At 40.1% G+C, this 21,954-nt stretch overlaps 1 protein-coding gene across 1 annotated transcript; it reads left to right on the top strand.

The window, feature by feature from the left end:
• The first annotated feature begins 811 nt into the window (after positions 1–811).
• Positions 812–19,407, top strand: HADH (hydroxyacyl-CoA dehydrogenase). The gene is made up of 8 exons (XM_062636680.1): positions 812–983; positions 4,709–4,837; positions 6,367–6,524; positions 9,864–9,990; positions 12,847–12,936; positions 14,222–14,294; positions 17,808–17,924; positions 18,924–19,407. The coding sequence occupies exons 1-8, from the start codon at positions 855–857 to the stop codon at positions 19,040–19,042; spliced, it is 942 nt and encodes a 313-aa protein (XP_062492664.1). The 5' UTR covers positions 812–854; the 3' UTR covers positions 19,043–19,407.
• The last annotated feature ends 2,547 nt before the right edge of the window (positions 19,408–21,954 follow it).

Below are 21,954 nucleotides of genomic sequence, written 5' to 3'. Positions count from 1 at the left end.
TATATATTTCTTTTAGGTGATTACGTTAATTACCCACTTAGCTGTCATTTATACACAGGGAAAGATAACTCTGAGTCCTTGGGTAAAGGTGGTTCCAGAGGCCACTTGCTGCTCCTGACTAATGTGCTGTCAGATGAGAGCGAGCGAGGAAAGGGGGGATTTTTTGCATCGCACTCTTGGTATAAAGTGTAGAGATACGATAGACTTCACTTCTTTTGTATGAAGAAAGCAAGTTGCTTAATGTTTAGCCCGATGCTGACTCAAGTAGAATATGCTGCAATTGCTGGATTATGAAGTACCCCTGCTGCTGACTGGAATTGCTGGTCCTTCTGGTAATTAGATGGAAAACTACGGTGACGGTCTGCACCTGGTGTGCTTCAGCCATTGGTGTTTATAAAGGAAGGATTATAGTTTTTAATTTTACTGTATAGTTTGTGCTAGCCTGAAAATAAAGTCTCCTCCTTGTCTGGCAACATTCATCTTATGGGTGCTCCATAATGCTTTCTAATGCTGAGAAAACGAGCAGTGCGACAGAACGTGACCGTTTGCAGGCTGTGCAGTGACCTCTGCTGCAAGGACAGACACTGGAGCAGACTGCCCCAGATCTGCCGCTGCCCAAGCGCCATCCCGGGACTCGCAAGGGACTTCAGCTGCGGTGCTCACCTCCGCGCTGCTACTCGGTTCCTCTTCAGCAACCACAAGCTGCGGGGGCGAAGGACTCAACACGGGCCCGGGGCGGCGGCCGTCGCCGCCAGCACCGCCACCGCTCCCCGGGGCGGAGCGCTCCGCTCGCTCCGCCCGCCCCGGCCTCGCTGCCGCCTCTCGCCCAGTGATCCCCGCTGCGCGCGGTCGCCATGGCCTTCGCCACCCGCCACTTCGTGCGCGCTGCTTCCTCCGCCGCCGCCACAGCGGCCGCCAAGAAGCTGATCGTCAAGCATGTGACGGTCATCGGCGGCGGCCTCATGGGCGCCGGCATCGCCCAGGTGAGTGCGGCGCGGCCCGGCCCGGCCCGGCGGCGGGACAGGGGTGAGGGGAGGCGGCGGCGCCATGACGGCTGCAGGGCGGCCGTTACTCGGCGCGTGCAGCGGGAAGGACCCTCGCGCTTCGCTGAGGGATGGCCGGGTGAGGCGGGGACGCCGCTGGCGCTGTGCTCACCCGAAGGACGCGCTGTGCGGTCAGCGGGGACCCTTTCCCGGGCAGTGAGAACCCCGGCTCCAGCCGCCCAGCGCTCCCGCGTCCCCTTCGTTTCCTGGTTTCTGGTGAGGGAGCCGAGCAGGCCGGGGTGTATGGCTGTAGCCGGGACCGGACGGGAGCGGGGTGCCCGTGAGACGGAGCGGCGGGGCGTCACGTGCCGGGGCCAGCTGCCGGCCCGGCCTTGCCGGCGACCTGCACGGGTCGAGGCGCCGCTCCGAGTTGTGAGGCGGGAGCGGTATTTAGAGTGAACGAGAGAAAAATTGCGCTTTCCCGAATTTGTTACAGGTCATTTCATGCTTCCGCCCCTGGCAGTGTTCAAGGCCAGGCTGGACAGGGCTTTGAGCAACCTGGTCTAGTGGAAGGTGTCCCTGCCCGTGGCAGGGGATTGGAACTCGGGGATCTTAAGGTTCCTTCCAGCCCAAACCATTCTGTGATTCTATGCTGTGTTTGTGTGAGAAGTGGTGGCTGCTCTTGCACTGGAGAGCTGTACGTGTGAGCAACAAGACCTGTCTGTGACCCTGGCCCATGAAACAGGTGAAGTGTGTGGTGGGTCTCACCCCGTCAGCCTCTGTTTTGCAAGGCATACTGGGGAACCGGCGTGGGCAGTGTGTGCTCATCACACCACGAGCATGAGGGCTGCTGGCGGTGTGGAGGGACGTGTCCAGGCAGACCTGTGTGAGTTTGGGGTTTACTGCTGCTGCGGGGGAGTAGAAAGTACTGCTGAACCCCTGCTGCCCGGTTGCTCAACCTTCAGGCTTTCTGTTCTCTTGTTAATCCGCATGTCTTCAGGTCAGACAGGTGGGCAAGAAGAACCAAGGTCAATGCTATAAATTGTTTAAGGTGGTTCTTAAAACAATATGTGGGCTACTTATAAACCAGGCTGTTTGGAAAATACTGGTCCAGGAAGCTTCTGACTTGCCAAGGGAACAGATCAAGTGACGTTTTACAAGTTATTAAAGTAGAATACAGCATATAAAATGGACATTTATCTGTCAGTCATCTGCAGAGTTATGAAATGGTTAATATTTACATAGGACTTACTTTCCCAGTGTTTAATCTCAGGCCTTTGGCTTTAAAGCTCATCTTTAACTTGATAGTTTGGGGCAGAAGACTGAACAGTCGTATCAGTGATTTAAGATTTAGATACTTGTCTCCTTCACAGAAAGACGTTGTTGCCCAAGATACCAGGGTAGCTCACAAACTTCACAAAGAATGACTGGAGGATGAAGGCATCCACAAGTGGAATCAGATAGTGAGGTTGGAGTTCATAGATAGTTGTTCTCCATTTTAATGAATTAATGGTTTTCCTTCTCAGGACTGAAGATTGCTCACATTCCTGGCAGTAGGAATGCAGGGGCTTTTTCTTTTTTTTTTTGCTAAGGAATTAGCTAGTTGTTTATTAACTTGTCTGGTGAATCTTCTGCTCTGTATCTTGATACTGGAACATGAGGTTTCCACTGAGGGAACAATCAAAGAACAACTTTGGAGAAAGACTTTGTGGAGAAAGATGAAAGATTTGAGGCAGATGCATGCTATGCAACGGTTATAATTCTGCAGGAAAAGTAAACTCATCTGCGTAATCTGAACATTTTCAGAGAGTGGCTTGTCCAGGGACGCATGTCTGGTATTTGCCTCTAACAGAGCTCGCAATCTTCTACCACTGTTAAGGACCGGGCGTGATTTTGCTGACCATCTGCCTCCAATTTATCAATCTGAAATTATCTCAGAGCAGAGATGATGAAAACACTGAGTGGGGTCTCCTCCATATGCTGTTAATACAGCTTTTCCTCCTTTTTAGAATATGTAAGGGGTTGTCCCTCTATTTTCTTTCTCATAATGTCAGGAAAAGCTAACCTCTGCTAAAATATATGGATGAAAGCCAGGGGTTTATAATTTCTGATACAGAAGCACTTCTGTATGAGAAAAGCATTAATTGACTCCCCAACACTCTTTTGTTACTTAGTATTCTTCAGATCATTTCATAGTAGAGTGAGCGAGCATGTGTGAATTACAAGGAGATGATATGACCCTTTGTCATTTTTCTTCTTATCCATGTAAATATGGTAAGAATAAGAAGGGAAAAGGGAGATGTTAATTTTTCTAGGATTTTTTGTCAGCTGGTCAGTGGTGGTGGTGTAGGTGGATAATCAGTGAAGGATCTGTTATAAATGTACTTGGTATTGATTTTTTTTTTTCTGAAGAGTGGAGGGTCTTGCTTTACCATTGCAAATAATCAGCAGCAGATGAAGTGTTAGGAGTGCAAGTCCAAGCTTGGTTTAAATGTTGGGGTTTTTTATGATTCGGTTGTTTTGATGAAATGCCTATCATGAAAATAAAATAACAAAAAAAAAAAAAGATGGATAAAGACATGTCCAGCTGCAAGCTGACATGTTGTTAAAGCTATACTGCTGCTGTCCAGAAGCAGTCTGGCATTTCTTTATTTGATGGATTACTGAGGCAACTTAGATGAGAAAAGCACCATGCTTTTCTTCAGGAGATACCTCTGTATTTTTCATTCAGCTAGGCTTGTTGGAATAGGTCTTGTGGGCACAGGAGAATCTTTAGTCTCCAGGTGCAGGGTTAGATGGTAAAGTAAAAGGTCACAGGAGGGAAGCACCTAGGTTATGTGACTTCAGAAACAGCCAGTGAAACCATGTTTTAATCTGTTTTCCGCAATTGCTGTATTACAACTTGTTAGTTCAAGGATTCTGAAGACAAAGATAGGCTGTGGCTAACTAATGAGAAACAGAAATTAATGAACGGTGAAGTAACAGATAATGAACAGCTGATTTTTAATAGGCTGTTGCAATGTGAGAAAGTGACATTGTATGTTTGAAATTAATTGAATACCAACCCAAAATGCAATGCAGTAGTGCCTTAGCTGAGCCAGTGTTTGTGCCAAGTACATAGTAAGGAGTGTTTGCAAGCCACTTAGGTCTCTGCAGTCCTGGAGTGGCAAACGTTTCACTGCTACTCCCAGCTCCACTGTTGCTTTCCTGTTATTGAGACATGCTCATGGCTAATCATCAGAGTTGTTACACTCCGACCCAGGAGCAAAGGGTTAGCCATCCCTTACGCCTCTCGCTCACCCTGCCAGCATTCAGGTTTTGCTCTTCACAGCCTTTCTTCCTTCCAAGATCCAAGGATCACAGCTAAGCTACTTGCTCTTTTCAAGACAGCTGTTTGTCTTCTATCCATAGCAGCAGAATTCATCTGCCTCCAGGTACAGGTACTGTTCTGTAGACAGTGCAGGGGAAAAATGGATTTCTTTTTCCTTTCGGATTGCTTTTTTCCTAAGCTGAGACCTTTATCTCTTCCCTTCTGCTCCAACTGTGTGTGGGGTTTTGTGATTATTTTTTTTTTTTTTCTTTTTTTTTTTTGAAATTGCATTAAGTCTTAATTCAGTGTTCTTTAGCTCTGTTTTGCCTAAATCATTGTCTAACATGTTGCCTGCCCAAACACAAATCAGTATGGTTGGTGGTTTTATGATACTGGTGGTACTTTTATCTTTCAGGTTGCAGCAGCCAGTGGTCACACTGTGGTGTTAGTAGACCAGTCAGAGGAAATCCTTAAGAAGTCTACAAAAGGAATTGAAGAGAGTTTGAAGAGAGTGACAAAGAAGAAGTTTGCAGATAAGCCTGAGGTTGACATTGTCTTCTTTATTCCTCTGGGAAAACTTAGAAGAATAAAAGCTACCATACTGAAGTTCTGAGATTTTTTGCAGTTATGCATTATAGAGCATGTTAACATACTGGCTTAAAAAGAAAGCTATTTTCAGTGTGCTGAAGAACTTGGGCTTTCTGTTTCTGATTCAAGGAGATGGAAAGATGTCTTACCTTTTTCTCTTTTGTAGACTTCAGCCTTGAGATAAAGATTTATAACAACTTGGTGACCTTTGTAATAGATGCTAAATGGGAAATGGTGCCAAATTAGTAATCCTAATTTAATGGCAAGATACCTTTGAGTACTTACCTGGGGGATGTACCAATTTGTCCAACAGTGAATAGTAACAAAAGTGTTTTAATATGTTAGTAAGGAGACTTTCTTCTGTGCCCCAAGACTTGGATACAGGATTACTACAAAGTAAATGATAGTGCAAGTTTAACTGCTCCGGAGTAACATGAATTAGATACATTGCATGCACATTACTGAGTAAGATTTACATACTGTAAGTTACTGTGGAGCAGTTGGTGCATCTGTATTTATATCGTAAAGGTTATTTGTTGCCGTGCTTGCTTCTCTAAATTCCACAACATATCCAGTTCTTCCTTTGATACATATTAACATATATATTATATACTGGCATTGATGATTACCAGCATGAATGATGCAGCAGACAAAGGAACTTTAAAAGGGCTGGTTTGCATGAGGAACTACAGAAGAAAAATTATAGTAATATTAGGATAGCCAGAGCATACATACATAATTATGCAGAGTCTTTTAATCCAAAATAAAATTGTCCACATAATTCTTGCATTTTATATATGACATTATATTTTAGAGTGCAGGTATGTTTTTTAATTGCACTGTGTCTCCATTTACTCTTTGCTCAAAGTCTTGAAACTCCTTGTAATGGTATATACTTAATTGCATAAATTGCATTTTTTTTTTTATTTCTGTCCTCAAACATGTCAGTGATCGGCAGATTTACTGGTCAGAAAACAGATTATTTTTCCCCACATTTGCACTGAAATTGTAGTGAATGTAGGTCTTTTCGTGGAGTGTTCATGAACTAGTGCATAATCTGTTCATAGGAGTGAAACCAGATAATCACTGAATGAAAGCAATGCAAAAGTTTGAAACTGGAAGAACTCCTCTTTACGGAGGGTAAGTCCAGGTTGTCTTAGAAACTGCTGATTGACCAACCAGTTGTTAATTCAAACTCTTATGTTGAAGGCTGGACTGCAGCAAATAGTCTTCCTAAAAGAGTGAATTCAAACGTCTCTTATTTGCTTCAAAGCAATTTGATTGCTAGGAAATTTGATTGGCTAGGAAAATTTTGTCAGTGAAAGCATCGAATCTGTACAGAACTTTCTCACTGATTTGGAAATGTGGCAGACTGCCTCAAGTTTTCAGGGCTCAAAAAAACTTCAGAGCATATAAGGGGGTTTTCACGTGAAAATAAGTGAAATAATTGTAACCAAACATTCCAACTTCCTGGAAATGTTTCAGGCTGGTGCTGAGTTCATTGAGAAGACCTTAAAGAACCTCACAACAAGCACAGATGCAGTAGCAGTGGTCCACAGCACGGATTTGGTGATAGAAGCTATTGTCGAGAACCAGGAAATTAAAAATGAACTCTTCAAGCAACTGGATAAGTTTGCTCCAGAGTATGTGTACTTTTCCTGTTACATTTTGAAACTTAGACCTTTGTATCTCCTATTTTTAATCTTACACTGTTAGTTCTCCATTTTCTTAGCTGCTTTTTTTTTATAGCAGGAGTTTTTCTCCCATAGACTAACTTCAGATTGTCATGTGATATGGAACAGTTATGCCAGGTGCATATGTTACAAATGCTTTCAGCTGCTTTCAGTTCATTTACTTGTTGCATTGCTTCCTTTGATGTGGTTGCAGGTATGTTTAGTCATAAAGCTTGTCCGTCTAACTCACAAGTTCAAATCTAAATCCAAACACAAATACACAACAGTAGAATAAGCTTGTCCTGGTACATATGGGGTATAGTTAAATCCCATATTTAAATAGGAAGTTGGGATGATAAGGTACTTGCTTTCAGTATGCCTGCAGGAGCAGGTTTCAAGAAATCTCAGCCTCTTACCCATACAGTCAGCTCAGCAGTGGCTTAAGTTTACTCCGTATTACAAGAGTTTGTAAATAGCTCATTGCTCTTGTGTTTGAGGTAAAAGTGTAAATAACTTCTTAGCATGCACTTGTTCAGTTACTTACAGCCTCTGGAACTTTCTTTGAACTATAGGTGATAACTGCTGGAAGTTACTGTTGTATTGTCTCCAAACCCAAAATGCTGTTAAGCTGAGTATGCAAAAGCTGATCCTTGTAACAGATGACTCAGGATCACAAGACCTTGACTGCTCACAGGTGGAGGTTTTAACCCGTACAGCTGAATGGGGGGGGGGGGGGGTGTATAGGCTAGAGGCATTTTAGACTAAAGAACTAGGCAGGTTGCACCTTAAATATATTACCATTAAGTTGACATCAGCCTGGGGGGATTTTTAGGCTGTCTCATATTGTTAGTTATCTAAATGACCTGGTACTTCTGAAAACAATAAAGGATCACAAACAGTTGGGCACTGAGCACAGGGTAATTTGCCATTACCCTTGATCTGGCAGACAGACCTAAGTAGCTGCCTTCATCAATTATCATTGTACCTTGTCATGATAGATTGTGCTTATTTTGAGAAAACAGACCACAGTCTTTGTTCATATGCAGCAGAGAAAGCTGATGAGCAAATCAGAGTGTACTAAATGGTAAACTGTCTAAAACCAGTCAGCAAGGAAGTGGGCACAGGGACTTGGAGCCTCCTTTAGTAATATGTTTATTTCGAACATCTGGAGCTATTTTTTTTTTTTGTAAGACTGAGCATAGCTCAGCTCAGCAAGCATAGCTGCCTTGCAACATCAAATTTTACGTTATAAGAGTGTTAAAAGGTACTGGGAGATGTTCAGATTCATGCTTCTTCCTGTGGCAAAAGGCATGATTTTGCAGGGTTGGCAAAAATGACATTAGACAAGAAGCCTTCCCTTTTAAGGGGAAAATTGGAAATGGTGATAAGCATACAGGCACCTTAACATGGAGGATAAAGAAAGGGGTAACTGTCCAGGTGGAGTGGTGTGTGCTGTTTCTTGGATGCCATCAGTCTGAGAGCGTGCTGGTTTATGTTTCTGGAGCTTTGCCGTATTGCTTGTGTATGTTATATTCCTCTCAATGTTACACTCATCCTCCCGCATGGTAATTGTTCCTGAGTTACATGGTCAGCATCTTCAGAGCAGGCGATACAGCATGGTTGCCCACTCTTTGGTTTTGTTTTCTTTTTGAATTTAGTCAGTCTCACCTTTCCATTTTGAAAAGGTCAGACTAGGTTTTTTGTAGAATATCCCCACATTCTTTGTGGCCTTTAGGCATTTAAACACTACAGCCCTTTTCCAAACAGGATCGTAATGAACATGACAAAAGAATTTTGGGGTATCCACTTCAAGAGTTCTTCTCTACCTGCTTTCTGAGTGGTGGGAATACCCATCAACATCTCTCAGTCTAGGATTTATTTGTAGACATAGAAACTCAGCTAGGTACTGACAATGATTTTCAGCTGTTCATTGTGTTAAAAATCAGTGTTCTATAAGTGTTGCAAAAGAAGTGTTCAGTGTTCCCGCTACAACTGTGTAACCGCTGGGCTGTAAGGGTAGGTTTTATTGAAATGGTGCATTTCTCGTGTGTGATTCTGTTTTTAATGCTGTCCCCTGACCCACTAGATGTCACCAAGAGAAAGCATACTGGTGCCTGGGAAAGCGTCACTGGGGCTTCACTAGTGCCATTGCTTTCAAATGCATTCCAGCTCTGCTGTGACCTCAAGCATGGATTGTGTGGTTCTAAGTCACAGAGGCATGTAAATTCTATTTTAAAGTCAATTTGAATCAATTGGATGGTCAAAGCAGAAAGTGTAAATAAAATGTCCTTGCACACAATACAAATCTAATGCTTTTTTTCCCCAAGGCTTTTTGTTATGTGAGGCTACAGTATTCACCCTCAGAAGTGATGCTGAGACAATTATTTTAAGTGAATCCAGATATAAACAAATCAACGTGCTGAATTTTTACATGACTATTTGAATTTTTCGTGTACAGTGGCAGGTTTTTAGTGAAGATAAGTGTCTTTTGGATGCATTGATCTTCAGAGGCCGAAACTATGAGGTGTATAATACTCTTTTTAGTACCCCCAACTCAGAACAATGTAAGGCTTAATTTACGGTGGAACAGTAACAAAAGAATATTTGTAAGAAGTGTAAATAGGAATTTTCAGGATTTTTTTTTATTTCCTTCTCTGTAATACATGCTCAAAAACTGAGAAAATATAATAAAAATAGAAATCTTGATATTTTTAATCTGTAAAAGGACTTCATATGTCTTCAGATTCTTGTGATTTAGTGTATCCTTTGCAGTGACCTGTGCATAGCAGGTTTTACCTTTTCTCTGTTTTTGTTTTCCATCAGCTCTTTGCTCTGGTGGTAGGTTTGCTTATCACATCTGCCAGTGATTATTATAGAAAAAAAAGAATCAAAATTTTTCTTAAAGCTCGAAAGTGCATTTTTGACATGGCAAATCATTGGGCTTCCATAGATGTGTAAATGATTCACAATAAAAAAATACCCTTAGGTTTCCAGTTTTGCTTAGGAATTAAGTGGAATAGATTTGGGGAGCTAAAAGTTTTCTACTCAGTTTTTTTTTTTCCCATCACCTAATACCAATATTCAACATGCTTACTCAGAAGTCAGAAACTCATGCACCCCTTCCAGTGGTTATTTCATCATTGCTCTTATTTATATATCAGAAAAAGAATGATGATAATTTGCAGGGATATTTCTGAGAATCCTGTGCATGGTTGGCCAATGGATGTCTACTTACGTTTAGTGCACCAGTCTCCTGCTGACAGGAAAATAGTCATCATTTACACAATCCATATGTTTCTTTTTTTCCAGGCATACAATATTTGCAAGCAACACTTCATCCTTGCAAATCACACAGTTGGCTAACTCAACCACGAGGCAGGACCGATTTGGTGGTCTCCATTTCTTCAATCCTGTGCCTATGATGAAGCTTGTGGAGGTAGACATCTTGTAATCATCACAAGCACTGTAGCACAGCAGTGCAATTGTCACCACTGAGAATTCAGTTGGATGAAAGAGCAGATCTCAGTTTGCAGCTCTTCTGATAATGGAACAAGCTGCTGTTATTGATAAGGGGGTGGTGTATTCTCTGTTGAGGGGCAGGTTAAAGAGACAGAGGAAACTCTTTTGGTCTTGAGGCTCCAAAGTTCTCCACTGACCTGCCAAGACAGGTGCTGTTTGTAGCGATCATTTCAAGCATGCAGGCAAGCTGATTAATAAGAACTACTGAAAGCTTAAACAAAATCATCTGACTGACACAGGAATTTGATTGCTGCCAGTGTAGACATTGATACAAAATAAGATGAAATCTTACTGCCTTGTGGCTTATGAAACAATCAGCCATGCTTGTTTCAATGTTCCAGATGATTAGTCCGAAAGTATTACAGTATTTCCCAGCCTTTAGGAAGTGTAAAAAGATGCTTTTATGTAATTCTCCAGATGTCTTTTCTAAACATACTCTCTTTGGCTACATCATGCAATTTCTAATAATATTGCAGAGCAGAATAAGAAATAATCTGATAGAAGAGTTTAGCTAAGTCTCCAGAGTAAAGTTCACATTGCAAAAAAAATGGCAGGTCTCTCATCTCCTTTTTCTTACCTTCCCCTGTGACCCCTGACCTTGATCAGCTAGAACTTAAGCTCCTGAGTAAGTGAAAATAAACTTTTCATTTTGGCTCCTCTGCCCCAAAGTTTCACTTATTTCATACCATTAAATGCTGTAAAACTTTTTCCTCTGTCCCATGAGTGGTTAGTTCTAGTACTGCTTTGATGACAAGAGCTTCAAATATGTTGTGCCTGCTTTTTGAACTCCTGAGATTCACTTTATTATACTTTTTGCTTGTTTCCCATCAAAATACATATTACACAGCTGCTTGCTCTGCGTCTTTGAATGTCTAATTCTCCTCTTTCCCCTTTTGAAATGTTTGAACCTTTTGTCCGAAATGAACAAATTTGATTCAGAGTACTGTAGTCCAGTGAAGGCTCAGACACTTGCAAATTCTCTTTCACCGACTCTGTACCCACGTGGATTTTTTTTTTAAATTTAATATTGCGTCCTGTATATTGTGACTAAATGCTCTGGGGAAACGGTGTAAGAAGGAAAGAGAAGAGTATTATAGGTGTGTCAGAGATAACAGAAGTCTTTACCAGAAATTCCATAGGCTAACATAGGCTTTATTGATTTCTGTGCTAAGATCTACTTTTTGGCAGTAATTTATTTCTGTGGAGGAAATGTTCTGTGCCCTGTCTCAAGCCTAAACCAAATCATAGTCTTTAGAAATATAAACTAAGCCTCTGTGATATTTGAAAAATACAGAAGATATCTATCCTTGTTTGTAAAATACCAAAACAGAGACTGCTGTGGTCAGTCTAATTTGTATTTTTTTTCACCTGACCTGTGAACATTCTACCTCAGTGTGACTCCAGTTGATGAGTAGTATTTAAGAGCTTTAAAACACAGAAGCTCTGCTTCTGTTGACTTGATCTTGAAAGGTTCCAGTATTAGTAGGTAAATACATTTTTTAAAGCTTCGCTTTTGTTTCTGATCTACTGCTGTAGACCACGGTTGACACTGACAGACACTGCAGAACAACATTTGCTGTGTAAAACAGATGTTTTGATTTGAAATAACTGGGGGGAAATCAAGAGAGTTGCCAAAACGACAAAAGACATTACTGAAATTGCCAGTCATCTGTCATGGAATCCGTCCTTCACGGGTGACAAATGTGCAGTGCGTTTGAGTCTTATCTGCTCTTTTCACAGATTATTTGTCTCGTGCTTAGAAGCACACAGCTTTGAGAGGATTTATTTTTCTAATAATCCAAAAAGCTAGTGCTAAGGATTCAAAAATCTAAAGTGCATATTAAAAACTCATTCTTGAGACTGTTGCAGTCTTATGTAAGAATCCCAGATATTTTAATCTAATATCAAAGAACACTTTTTTTTTCTTTCTGATGAGAAACAAGCCTTTTCCTCAGTTTTAACAGCCTGTTTTTGTCTTGGTCTTGCTTCAGTAAGAGGGACGGAATCTGTGTATGACTTAATAGTATGAACAAGGAGGTCAGCCTTAACTGCTCATGTAGAGCAGTTTTCAGTTGCTGCACATGGAGTTCAGTTTCAACAGAAATATACCACAACCATTTCAGCGTGTGCAAGTCTTTTTTTTTTTTGTGGGGGAGGGTGAGGGGAGTGCAGGGTAGGTCTGTAATAAATTACTTAAGGCATCCCAACTCCAGTGAAGTTTAGAAAATACTACATGTGATGACAGACTCAGTTGTGAAGAAGATCAACATGGGAACATACTACTCGAAGCTAAGAGGCTGTCACAAATTTGAAAATAGATTTAAAATTTTCTTTAGAATTAAATATCTGCATCATGTTTACATTGGGCAGAGGGTAGATGTTACAACCCTTTATATCAGGAGCTATGTCTGTTAATGTGGTTCTCTAGAGTGGTGCCATTGTGTTTCCCAAGACAACAGACTATGTAGCTTTTAAAGTTATTTTATCATACTTGTTTATGTAAGGATTGTTCCTTTTACCATCCGTAGTAGGAAAGTGTCTTAAATAAACGCGTAATTTCAAAATGTGCAAAATGTATCTGTCTTTAAAATAGAATTCTGTGTCTATTATACATATATATCCACTGAAATTGTTGGGTTTTTTTGCAAAACAAAAGTTTTGTGAATTTCTGGAATAGTATTCTGGTTTACAGTTTAATCATTGCTGTACTGGGAAATGGGAGAGATTCTGCTCATAAATGTTCTTATGCTCTCCTTACCTTCCCTCTGACCAGGTCATTAAGACTCCAATGACCAGCCAAAAAACTTTTGAGTCACTTGTGGATTTCAGTAAAGCAGTAGGAAAGAGTCCTGTCAGTTGTAAGGTGAGTACATTTTAACTGTATAGTGTTCAGAAGGTCTGATCTTAAAAAACGCTGAAGTGGTAGGTCTTAGTTAAATATAAGAGCACTTGGTAAGATTTTCTAGGCTGCTTTTTGTCCAGTTTCTATTCACCATTAAAAGAATTTTGGCCAAACAGCCACATTTACTACGTATTTCTCAAAGCAGAGTGACTCTTGGCATCCTGTCTAGAGTAGCAAAACTCACAAGTATCAGGGCTACAGTTTTTGTTTTTTTTCTTTTCCAGTCCTCCAGAAGCCTGGGCTGGGGAGCTTAAGCAGGAGTTCATCTTTAGCCATGCTAGAAACAAAACTGCTACCTCTTCTACTATAAGGTAGCTGGATGAATCTTCCATGGTGTGTGCTGCTCACTGCAAGTTTTTCTTAAGACTGCAGTAACTAGACCAATATTAGTCTTCACTGCTTTGCAGCTTTTTTCTTCCAAATCCATTAAGCTGTGGTCTGGGTAGCTTTGTGCAAGCTATGGCCTTGCATTTCACAGCTGCCAGGAGACATTTGGTCATAAAAAGAAGGGCCTGCAATCTGGTAGTTACCAGATTCAGCATCTGGATGCCGGATTCTAATTCAGGCTCTACTGCTAAATTGCTCTGTGGCCTTAGTTGACTTTTTTTCCTGTTTCTGTCACAGCTTTGCAGTATGTGATGTGCAGAATATGTGGTGAATTATTGTTATGAATTTGCAAAACACTTTTTTTTTGTATTTTGGATTTTGATTCAAGTTTGTGTAAAAGAAGTTGTGTATCAGTTTGTTATCTTCTGATGGCATGTATCTTTACCTTTTCATTCATACCACTGGTGTTTGCTATTGAAGTGATCCTAGCTTTCAAAAGCATTGTTTGCCAGTGAGCAGTGAGGGAGAAGTAGACTTTTTAGCCAGAAGCATTTCTGGTAGTGAACACACAAGTGTTAAAAAGAACAGCTCTTCTTGTGTCTTTCAGGAAATTGTATCAGCAGAATTTTGCTAAACAAAAGTCATTTGCCAAATGGCCACATAAATTAAGGTTGAGTTGGGCTTGTAATAGTCTTATTGTTCTCAGTCACGATGAATGTTTATGTGCCATTCCTTGTTTGTGAAGTTCATCTTTTGTCTTTTAATACTGAGCAGATAGATGAAAAATAAGATTTAGAGAGTACTGGAAGTTGATGATTCAATAAGTCTCTTCATCTACTTGTTTGACTTGTTATGTAGCTTTTGAGTGTAGTACTTGTAAAGAATATTTATTTAGAATCCTTTATTTTTCTTTCCATAGGATACTCCAGGGTTTATTGTGAACCGTCTGTTGGTGCCATATATGATGGAAGCTGTTCGACTTTTTGAAAGAGGTACTTGCTGGGATACTGACTTCAGGGAATGTTGATGTACAACACTGTGAAATGTTATATCCCTTCAGAAAAGCCTTGGGATTCCCTCAAAACTTTCAGAACTTAAAGGCTGGAAGTGAACAGTGAACATCAAATATGAGCCAATATGTGTCACTAGGAAGACCTTCTCTGCACTTTGAGATATCAATGTGTGCAGAGTCAGAAGGTGCTAGTTACTTGTGTGGGAAATTTCTGGTGGTGAAAAATGTTTCTGGTTTGGAGATGACAAGGTGAGTGTAGTACCACTGCAAAAATATCCTCTGCCAACTAACTGGAACCTCCCTCTCTCAGTCCCTAAAGATGTTAATGAAAATGATTGAAAATCCCATTGGACAATTAGTAAAGTTCTCCTGAGTTCACTTGCATTGGCTTGTGAAATAAAACACCTATTTATAGGTGAGGTAAGTAGTGTCACACTGGTACTGGTATGCAAATATTTGGGTTAATCTACTGCCACTTAAAACCTCCTGTTTCTCTTCTGTGTCTTCGTTTAGATGTAGGTTCTTTAGGAACTCCTATCTCACTCCTGGTCTCTTTGATACTGAGGGTAGGTAGAAATAATCAAAAATCCTCAAATAACCGCTAAATTTTTCAAAGCATTGATAGTTGTTTTGAAAAAGAAACAAGCCAGTAATTTAGTGGATAAAGAGAAAATTACAGAGTATAATTACTTTTATTTAAAGCGCTCTGCTCATAGTTCTGTGCTACTAAGAATGGCATTTGAAACATTTCGGTTTTGAAGTCTGCTTTTTTTTACAGATGAAAGCACTCCATTATGAGGATTCCCCAAAATATGCTTTAAATATTAAGTATTATAAATCTCTTATATCACATGGAAGTGATGGTTTGATCTCCAGGAAAAAAAAATACAAATCAACACTACTTGTTTATCCATCAACAGATATACCTAATTACATGTCAAAAGGAGAAAAGAGCAAATTTAGTGACTTGAAAGGCATGGATTTGAGGGGCCATTATTCTCTTAGAAAAAGTCACAATTTTAAGTAAAGTGTATAGGTGTTCCAGTGTGTGTAGAAGAGGTGCTTTTGTTAAGTGACATGTATCATTGTGCATATTTCAGGAGACACTAGAACTTTTAATTAAACGTAGAAGAAAAAAGTCACTGGGGCTGTATGTTAAAATTGACTTTTCTGCAGAAGCAAAACAATATTTTGATTTAATCTTTATTCTGTTTGTATTTTGTTCATCGGTATGGTATTTCCAGACTTGTTAAAGTTCATTTATGAATTTTTAACTCAAATGAAATCCATTTAAAAAGCTGGATAATGTTTTCATGAGCCTGATGGCTGTCTTCTAATTCTTATTTTCCACTGAATCAGGTTAAATTTTTATCATATCCTTTCTGTTAATTCTCAGAGTAGACACATGAGCCAGATTGTCATCCACATTAGTATGATATCGGATCTCTTTCCTGGCAACACCAAGCACTGAAATACCATTTTATTGGGTCAGCCCTTGAGTCTATTTCTACAGACTCTCCTTGTGTTAAATGTGCACTTTTGCATAGGCAAAATACCATTAATATATTAACAGTGATTTTAACAGGTGACATACTATAAATATTAATGTATGGTGTAATGCACTGCCCTTTTATGAGTGGAAAACTAAGCAGACAGTCAAGTTCCTATGGAAGTCTCTTTTATAGTAGGATATTAGTATGACCTAGGGGTACTACCCTGGTTTGCCCTTTTACTATTTTTTATTGTATTGTAACAAAGCTGTATACTGTCAAGTGGCCAAGTCCCAAGTTTGACAAACAAAATGGGATAAATCTGTTGATATAAGAAGTATGTACTTCTGCATCACCTTCAGATGAGTTGACAGTGTACGTGTGTCAGAATTTGGGGAGTTTAAATGGTTAGAATTAAGTAAGGCTCATTTTCCCAGTTCTTCAGAAATAAAATGTGGTTTAAAAAAGAGGAAAAATGTCAGCTCTAAAGAGTAAAAGGAGATACATAAAAATTACTGCTTCATACAGAACTGCCACTGAAGCTGTTGCCTTTCAAGAAATTTTGAAAATTAGTTTCTGAGATTCTCTGATCTTAGGTTTATAAATTTCATAGGCTATGTCTGCCAAGCTTTTGGACACCCTGAATGCCTGTACGCATCAAGCATGGAAATTACTTAACAAGTACCTATGGGGTTTGTTTAACTTTATCCTTCTTGTAGAATCTGCAAAGAAGTACAGTGCTTTTATCAAAATGGGTATTAAACATAAGCAGTAGAGGTGCATCTGCTTTCCTGACAGTATAAAATATGCATTTCCAGCAAACGGATGAGGTGAATATTAACTGTGATAATGTGGCAATGCAAGATTTGTGTTTTTGTAGGCATAGACTGAAGTATAAGTAAAAAATTTCTGATAATTTCAATTTATATGTATTTTGATTTATGTATATATATATAGGTTTGGATTTCACAAATTTAACTGCACTTGCACAGCTTTTTTCAGGTCACAGAATCATAGAATAGTTAGGGCTTGAAAGGACCTTAAGATCATCTAGTTCCAACCCCCCTGCCATGGGCAGGGATACCTCACACTAAACCATGTCACCCAAGCCTCTGTCCAGCCTGCCCTTGAACACTGCCAGGGATGGAGCATTCACAGCTTCCCTGGGCAGCCCATTCCAGTGCCTCACCACCCTAACAGGAAAGAACATCCTCCTTATATCCAGTCTAAACTTCCCCTGGTTAAGTTTTAACCCGTTAACCCTTGTCCTATCACTGCAGCCCCTAGTGAAGAGTCCCTCTTCAGCATCCTTACAGGCCCCCTTCAGATACTGGAAGGCTGCTACGAGGTCTCCACGCAGCCTTCTCTTTTCCAGGATGAACAGCCCCAACTTTCTCAGCCTGTCTTCATATGTCACTCTTATCTGCCATCTCAGATGCTGATGAATATCCTCGTGAGAAAGCTGCTGTAACTAAGCATGTTACTCAGCTGCTGCTGCTCTCCTCCCCATGCTTGGTCTGTCAGCTGGGTATTGCTTGCCTTCTGGCTGTTTTAGAGAAAGGGAAGTGCTGTCCTGTGCATCATTCAAAAGCTGCTGCTGATCCCATGAAGCTGAAATTTAGATATTTTCTTACTTACACTGTTCAGCTGCCTCTAAAAGAAACTTCTGAATCTTCACAGTGGACCAGTTCTTCCTTTGGTCTTTCTGAGAAGTTGAATGCAGTAACTGTGACTCCATCAACAGCGTAGTAATCTGTATTGAAAGGCAAGAGGAAGCTTGAAAAATAGAAAGTGGGCCTGCAGGCTTTTACTTTTTTTGTGAGAGATTCAGCTTTATACTGCAGCAAGTGTATGCTGACTCCAGTTCTTGTGTTTCTGAAACGTGCAGAGATTTCTGTGAAGAGCTGCACCAGGGTGAAATAACACCCTCTTAATTATTTATAAGTGGTGCCAAGTAGATGCGGAGTCTTCTCTCTTCATCAAACTGTCAATCTTTTCTCTAGGAGATGCATCAAAGGAAGATATTGATGTTGCTATGAAGCTTGGGGCTGGCTATCCCATGGGTCCATTTGAACTGCTGGACTATGTTGGGTTGGATACCAGCAAATACATTATAGATGGTACTGCATGCTTGTTTTCTTCTGTTTTTCTCCTTTTTAGCTAAGTTGTATATTAATGTTCTAATGAAAATCTGAAGTAGTTTAAACTGAATGTTTATGCCATAGCCCATTAACTCTCGAGGAGAAAGGAATGAGAATTCAGCTCAGAATGTTGTTATGAGTGCAGCATTTGTACTGTATGCCTGCACCCTATGTACGTGGGGACAGAACAGAGGTGTTTTTGCTAGCTTTGTCAAGTTCCAGTGGGAAATAATAATTTATAGTGGAACTTTATGTAACTAAAAAGAACCAGTGGGAAGAGAGACACATGCTGGAGGTAAGAAATTCTGATGAAAAAGAATAAATATTTAGACTCCTTCTCCTTTTTCTGCCAGCCACATTTTCATTCTCAATTAATATGAAACCGAGTAAATGCCTTAAAAGATGCAAGTATGCCATCTCCCTTTCACTTCAGTTAAGTGGATGAATGTTAGCACAATTACAGAAAAATCCCAACATAATTGGGGATAACTTGATGGTTGTATTATTTTGAATGTGCAGTTTAAGTTTTCTCCAAGGCAGAATGAGACTTTAAAAATGGCATCTTCAGTGAAACCTCTGCTTTTATCCAGCACTGTGGAGTAGTGTTATATTATTCTGGTGGACCATGTCTTTCAATGGTTAGAAATTCAACTTGGAATTTCTTTGCACTTGAATTTCTTTTCAGCATAGTCTTTGTTTTATTTCCTGTACTGAACTATATTTTAAAAATTCTCCTTAATTTTTTTTAAGTATTAAAAATCCTCAGTCATGGAGATTATAACGTGTTCAGATTTGCTCATAATCATCAGTCCTGGTCTGTGCTTTATGAAGCTGTGTTGAAAGATCTCAGATTGTCTAGAATAAATTCCAGGCCTTCCATTTTCTGACCTCGTAATACTTTTCTAGAGAGATGCAGATCTCTATTATCTTTGCATATAAACAGAACTGTTACTAATTCATCCACTTCTTTTCCACCAGGATGGCATTCGTTAGAGCCCAACAACCCTCTTTTTGCACCCAGCCCACTCCTGAATAAACTGGTACAAGAAAAGAAGCTGGGTAAGAAGACTGGAGAAGGATTTTACAAATACAAATGAACTTCAAACCTTGAGAGGTGTTAAACAATCTGTGTATGCTATTCAGCATTGCTATATTACAGGTGAATTGTGTTAAAACCTTCCCAAGGGTGGCACAAGCTGCATTTAGAACATATAACCCACCTCTGAACTGAGTGATTGCACTAGCTAACTATTTCTATGGTAAAAGCTTAATTTGGTAGATTATTTTTTTCTTGTAATTCTGAAAAGCCTTATATGTACAGTGCCTTCATGCAAATGCTGATTTTCCAGGTGCAGGACAGAATGCAAAGCAAATTTATGTATTTGAAACATTATTATGTTGACGGGGAAAATCCTGAAAATAACCGCACTTTCTTAAAAATAAAATTTTCAACAGTTCTATATTGATTGTCATGGCTTGCAGTTGATGTACTCGGTTGCAGTCCACCGGGTGGCAGTCTCTTTTCACTCTGGCAAATGTAGCCAGGGAAAGGCAGTGGTGTTCTCTTAGGGTTCTTCTTAAGTGAAGTGCTAATCTGCAGGTATAAATTGCCGTGCCTTGAACAATAATTTTTTTGAAGGTCGTATTGTTTAAAGAAAAATAAAAAAATCCTCCAATGGCTTTTTAAGGATCCTCCAGGCTGTCACCTGGTCAGAAGGTTCCCCATAAGGCGTTTAAAAGCAGAATTCATCATTTGTGTTGGAATTTTCGGCAATATTCAGTTACCGATTGAGGGCCCCCTTTTTGCTCAGTACTGTAGAAACATACTGAAGAGGTTTCTATTCTGAAGGGCCTAATAATAGGTTTCTTTTTTATTGACTAAGCTAAGAATCTGGTGAAAGCTTCTGTATGCTTTCTAGAGTCCTATAAATTGGCTTTATTTACTGGGTCTTCATTTTAAGTGTCATTTTTACTCACTACACTACTACTATAGTACAGTACTTAAGGGGGATTGAAACTGGAGTCTGTGCTGTGTAAACAAATAGGTGTGTCTGGCTCTGTGAGGCACTTTCTGGTTTGCAACTTTATTTCCTTGGGGTTTAGCAGAGCCTGGATTTGCACATGGCAGGTGTGCTGCAAATCCTGCCCTTTCTCCAAGTACTGCAGAGCAAATATGAGGGTTGGGGTTCCAGTTCAGCTGAGTATTAGCCTTCTTTTACGTTGTGTGTTTTTTTTATCTGCAAACTGAGTGCTTAGATAACTTTTTAAGTAAAGAATTTATGAATATTTAACTCTTAAGTTGCTTCTTCCTCCCTCCCCAGCATGTCATTCAGATTGCATATAAGAAAACTGAGGCTGACAGATGTCAATTTCCTTGCACACAATAACACAAAAATATCTAAGTAGAGAGTAAAAACTATTGGTTTATTGGATTCTGGTTCCTAATTACAGGTTTTCTGATTGAGTTGCTTGTCTTGAAAGAAGAAGATTAAAGGAACTAAATGGTCCTGTAGACATTCTCATTCCTTTACTAAGATATTGCTAAAATGAGTTGGTTCCCTAAAATGTAGTCCACTTCCTGCATTGGAGGTCTGTTTCACTTGAAGGTTCTCGGTGCCTGTAATTCAGATTAGTGACTTTTAAGTGCTGTAGGGTGAAGTTACCTTCAGAACTCCTGTTTTATGTAGTAATTAAAAATGGGAACATTTTTTCGCTCTGTGACTCAAAAAAAACCTATTTGTTTTTTACAAAAACATTTAGGCAGAATTAAATTGATGCTGCTCCATTTACTTGTAAGATCATATTTATTTTTAATTTGGAAACATTTAGGTTTATATCCAGGCATAGGCTATGTAATATTAAATGTGCAAAATATTTTTTACTCCTGAATGTGATGTTTTAGAAAAAGAAACTTTCTCTAAACCATTGTTTTCCTTTCAGGTTCTCTAACGGGTACAGTATTTATGTGTGTAATACCTAAACCTGAAAGAGGCATTTGTAAGTTTGGCTTGCTGGTTCAGAAGAGGCTTACTTTCCTCAGTAGCAAATAGGCCATGTGGAGGTACTTTACTGGTGGGTGGGGATGGTTTATTTTATTACCATGTGGAGTGCTGTGTGAGGATGAGCACAGGTGAGGCAAAGGGCCAAAACTTCAAATACTCTTCCTTAAATCTAGATGAGAACACACAATGGTAGTTGAATGACAGGTCATTGAATCAAGGTAAGCCTTTTCTTTTGCTCCTCAGTGAGGAAGCATGGAGGATGTAGAAGTCCTTTCTTGGGTTCAAGATCATGATGAAATTGGTCAGAAGTAGGGTGTTAAATAGTTGCTCCTGATTTGTGTAAGAACTTCTGCAGCTCTGACACTTTGAAGATTTCTGGGAGACTTAAAGAATAAGTAATGAAATAACAGAATTGTCTGTCTCCACCTTTCCCTCAGTAAACATTATTTCCCAGCCCTTGCTATGCCTGTGACTTGATATGGAGGTACATGAGGCACCTTCCACTGCATGGAGTGTTGATGAGTGAAGGGGAATCTTCTGCTAGTTAGTACCTCAGACTGTGACATGGTACGTTAGACCTACTCTCACCAGTCAGCTCCTCTTGAATTGTTATTAACAAGGAAAAGGATTATGGAGGCAAAAAATAAAAGAGGAATAGAAGAGAAAGGAGGAAGGGTGTTTGATTTCTCTCACTACCTACTTTTAAAACCTTCAGCCTTTGTTTTCCTTTTTGTCAGCAGGCCTCACAGATTTAGAGCATTTGCCCCACTTCAGTCAAAGCTTTGAGCTGTATGCTTGGCACAGCTTGAGGGGAGCTTGACAGCCAGCAGCTGAGGAGTCGGATGTGAGCCCAGCTACTGCAGCTGGGAAGATGGCTCCAGATTCAGCATCTGGGTCATTTCATCTGCCAAACATGCTCCATCTATGGTCTTCCTTGCTGCTGATGTGGCTGGGGAGAAGATGGGAGCACGGCAAACCCTACTAGAGGGAGATGAAAGCAGAATCTT

This window comes from Pezoporus occidentalis, unplaced genomic scaffold, assembly GCF_034315485.1.
Source record: "Pezoporus occidentalis ecotype Australia unplaced genomic scaffold, CSIRO_AGI_Poc_V1 ctg49, whole genome shotgun sequence".
In the NCBI taxonomy this organism is placed as follows: Eukaryota; Metazoa; Chordata; class Aves; order Psittaciformes; family Psittacidae; genus Pezoporus; species Pezoporus occidentalis.
Note: the sequence above shows the minus strand (reverse complement) of the source record. Positions and strands in the feature narration are given on the sequence as shown.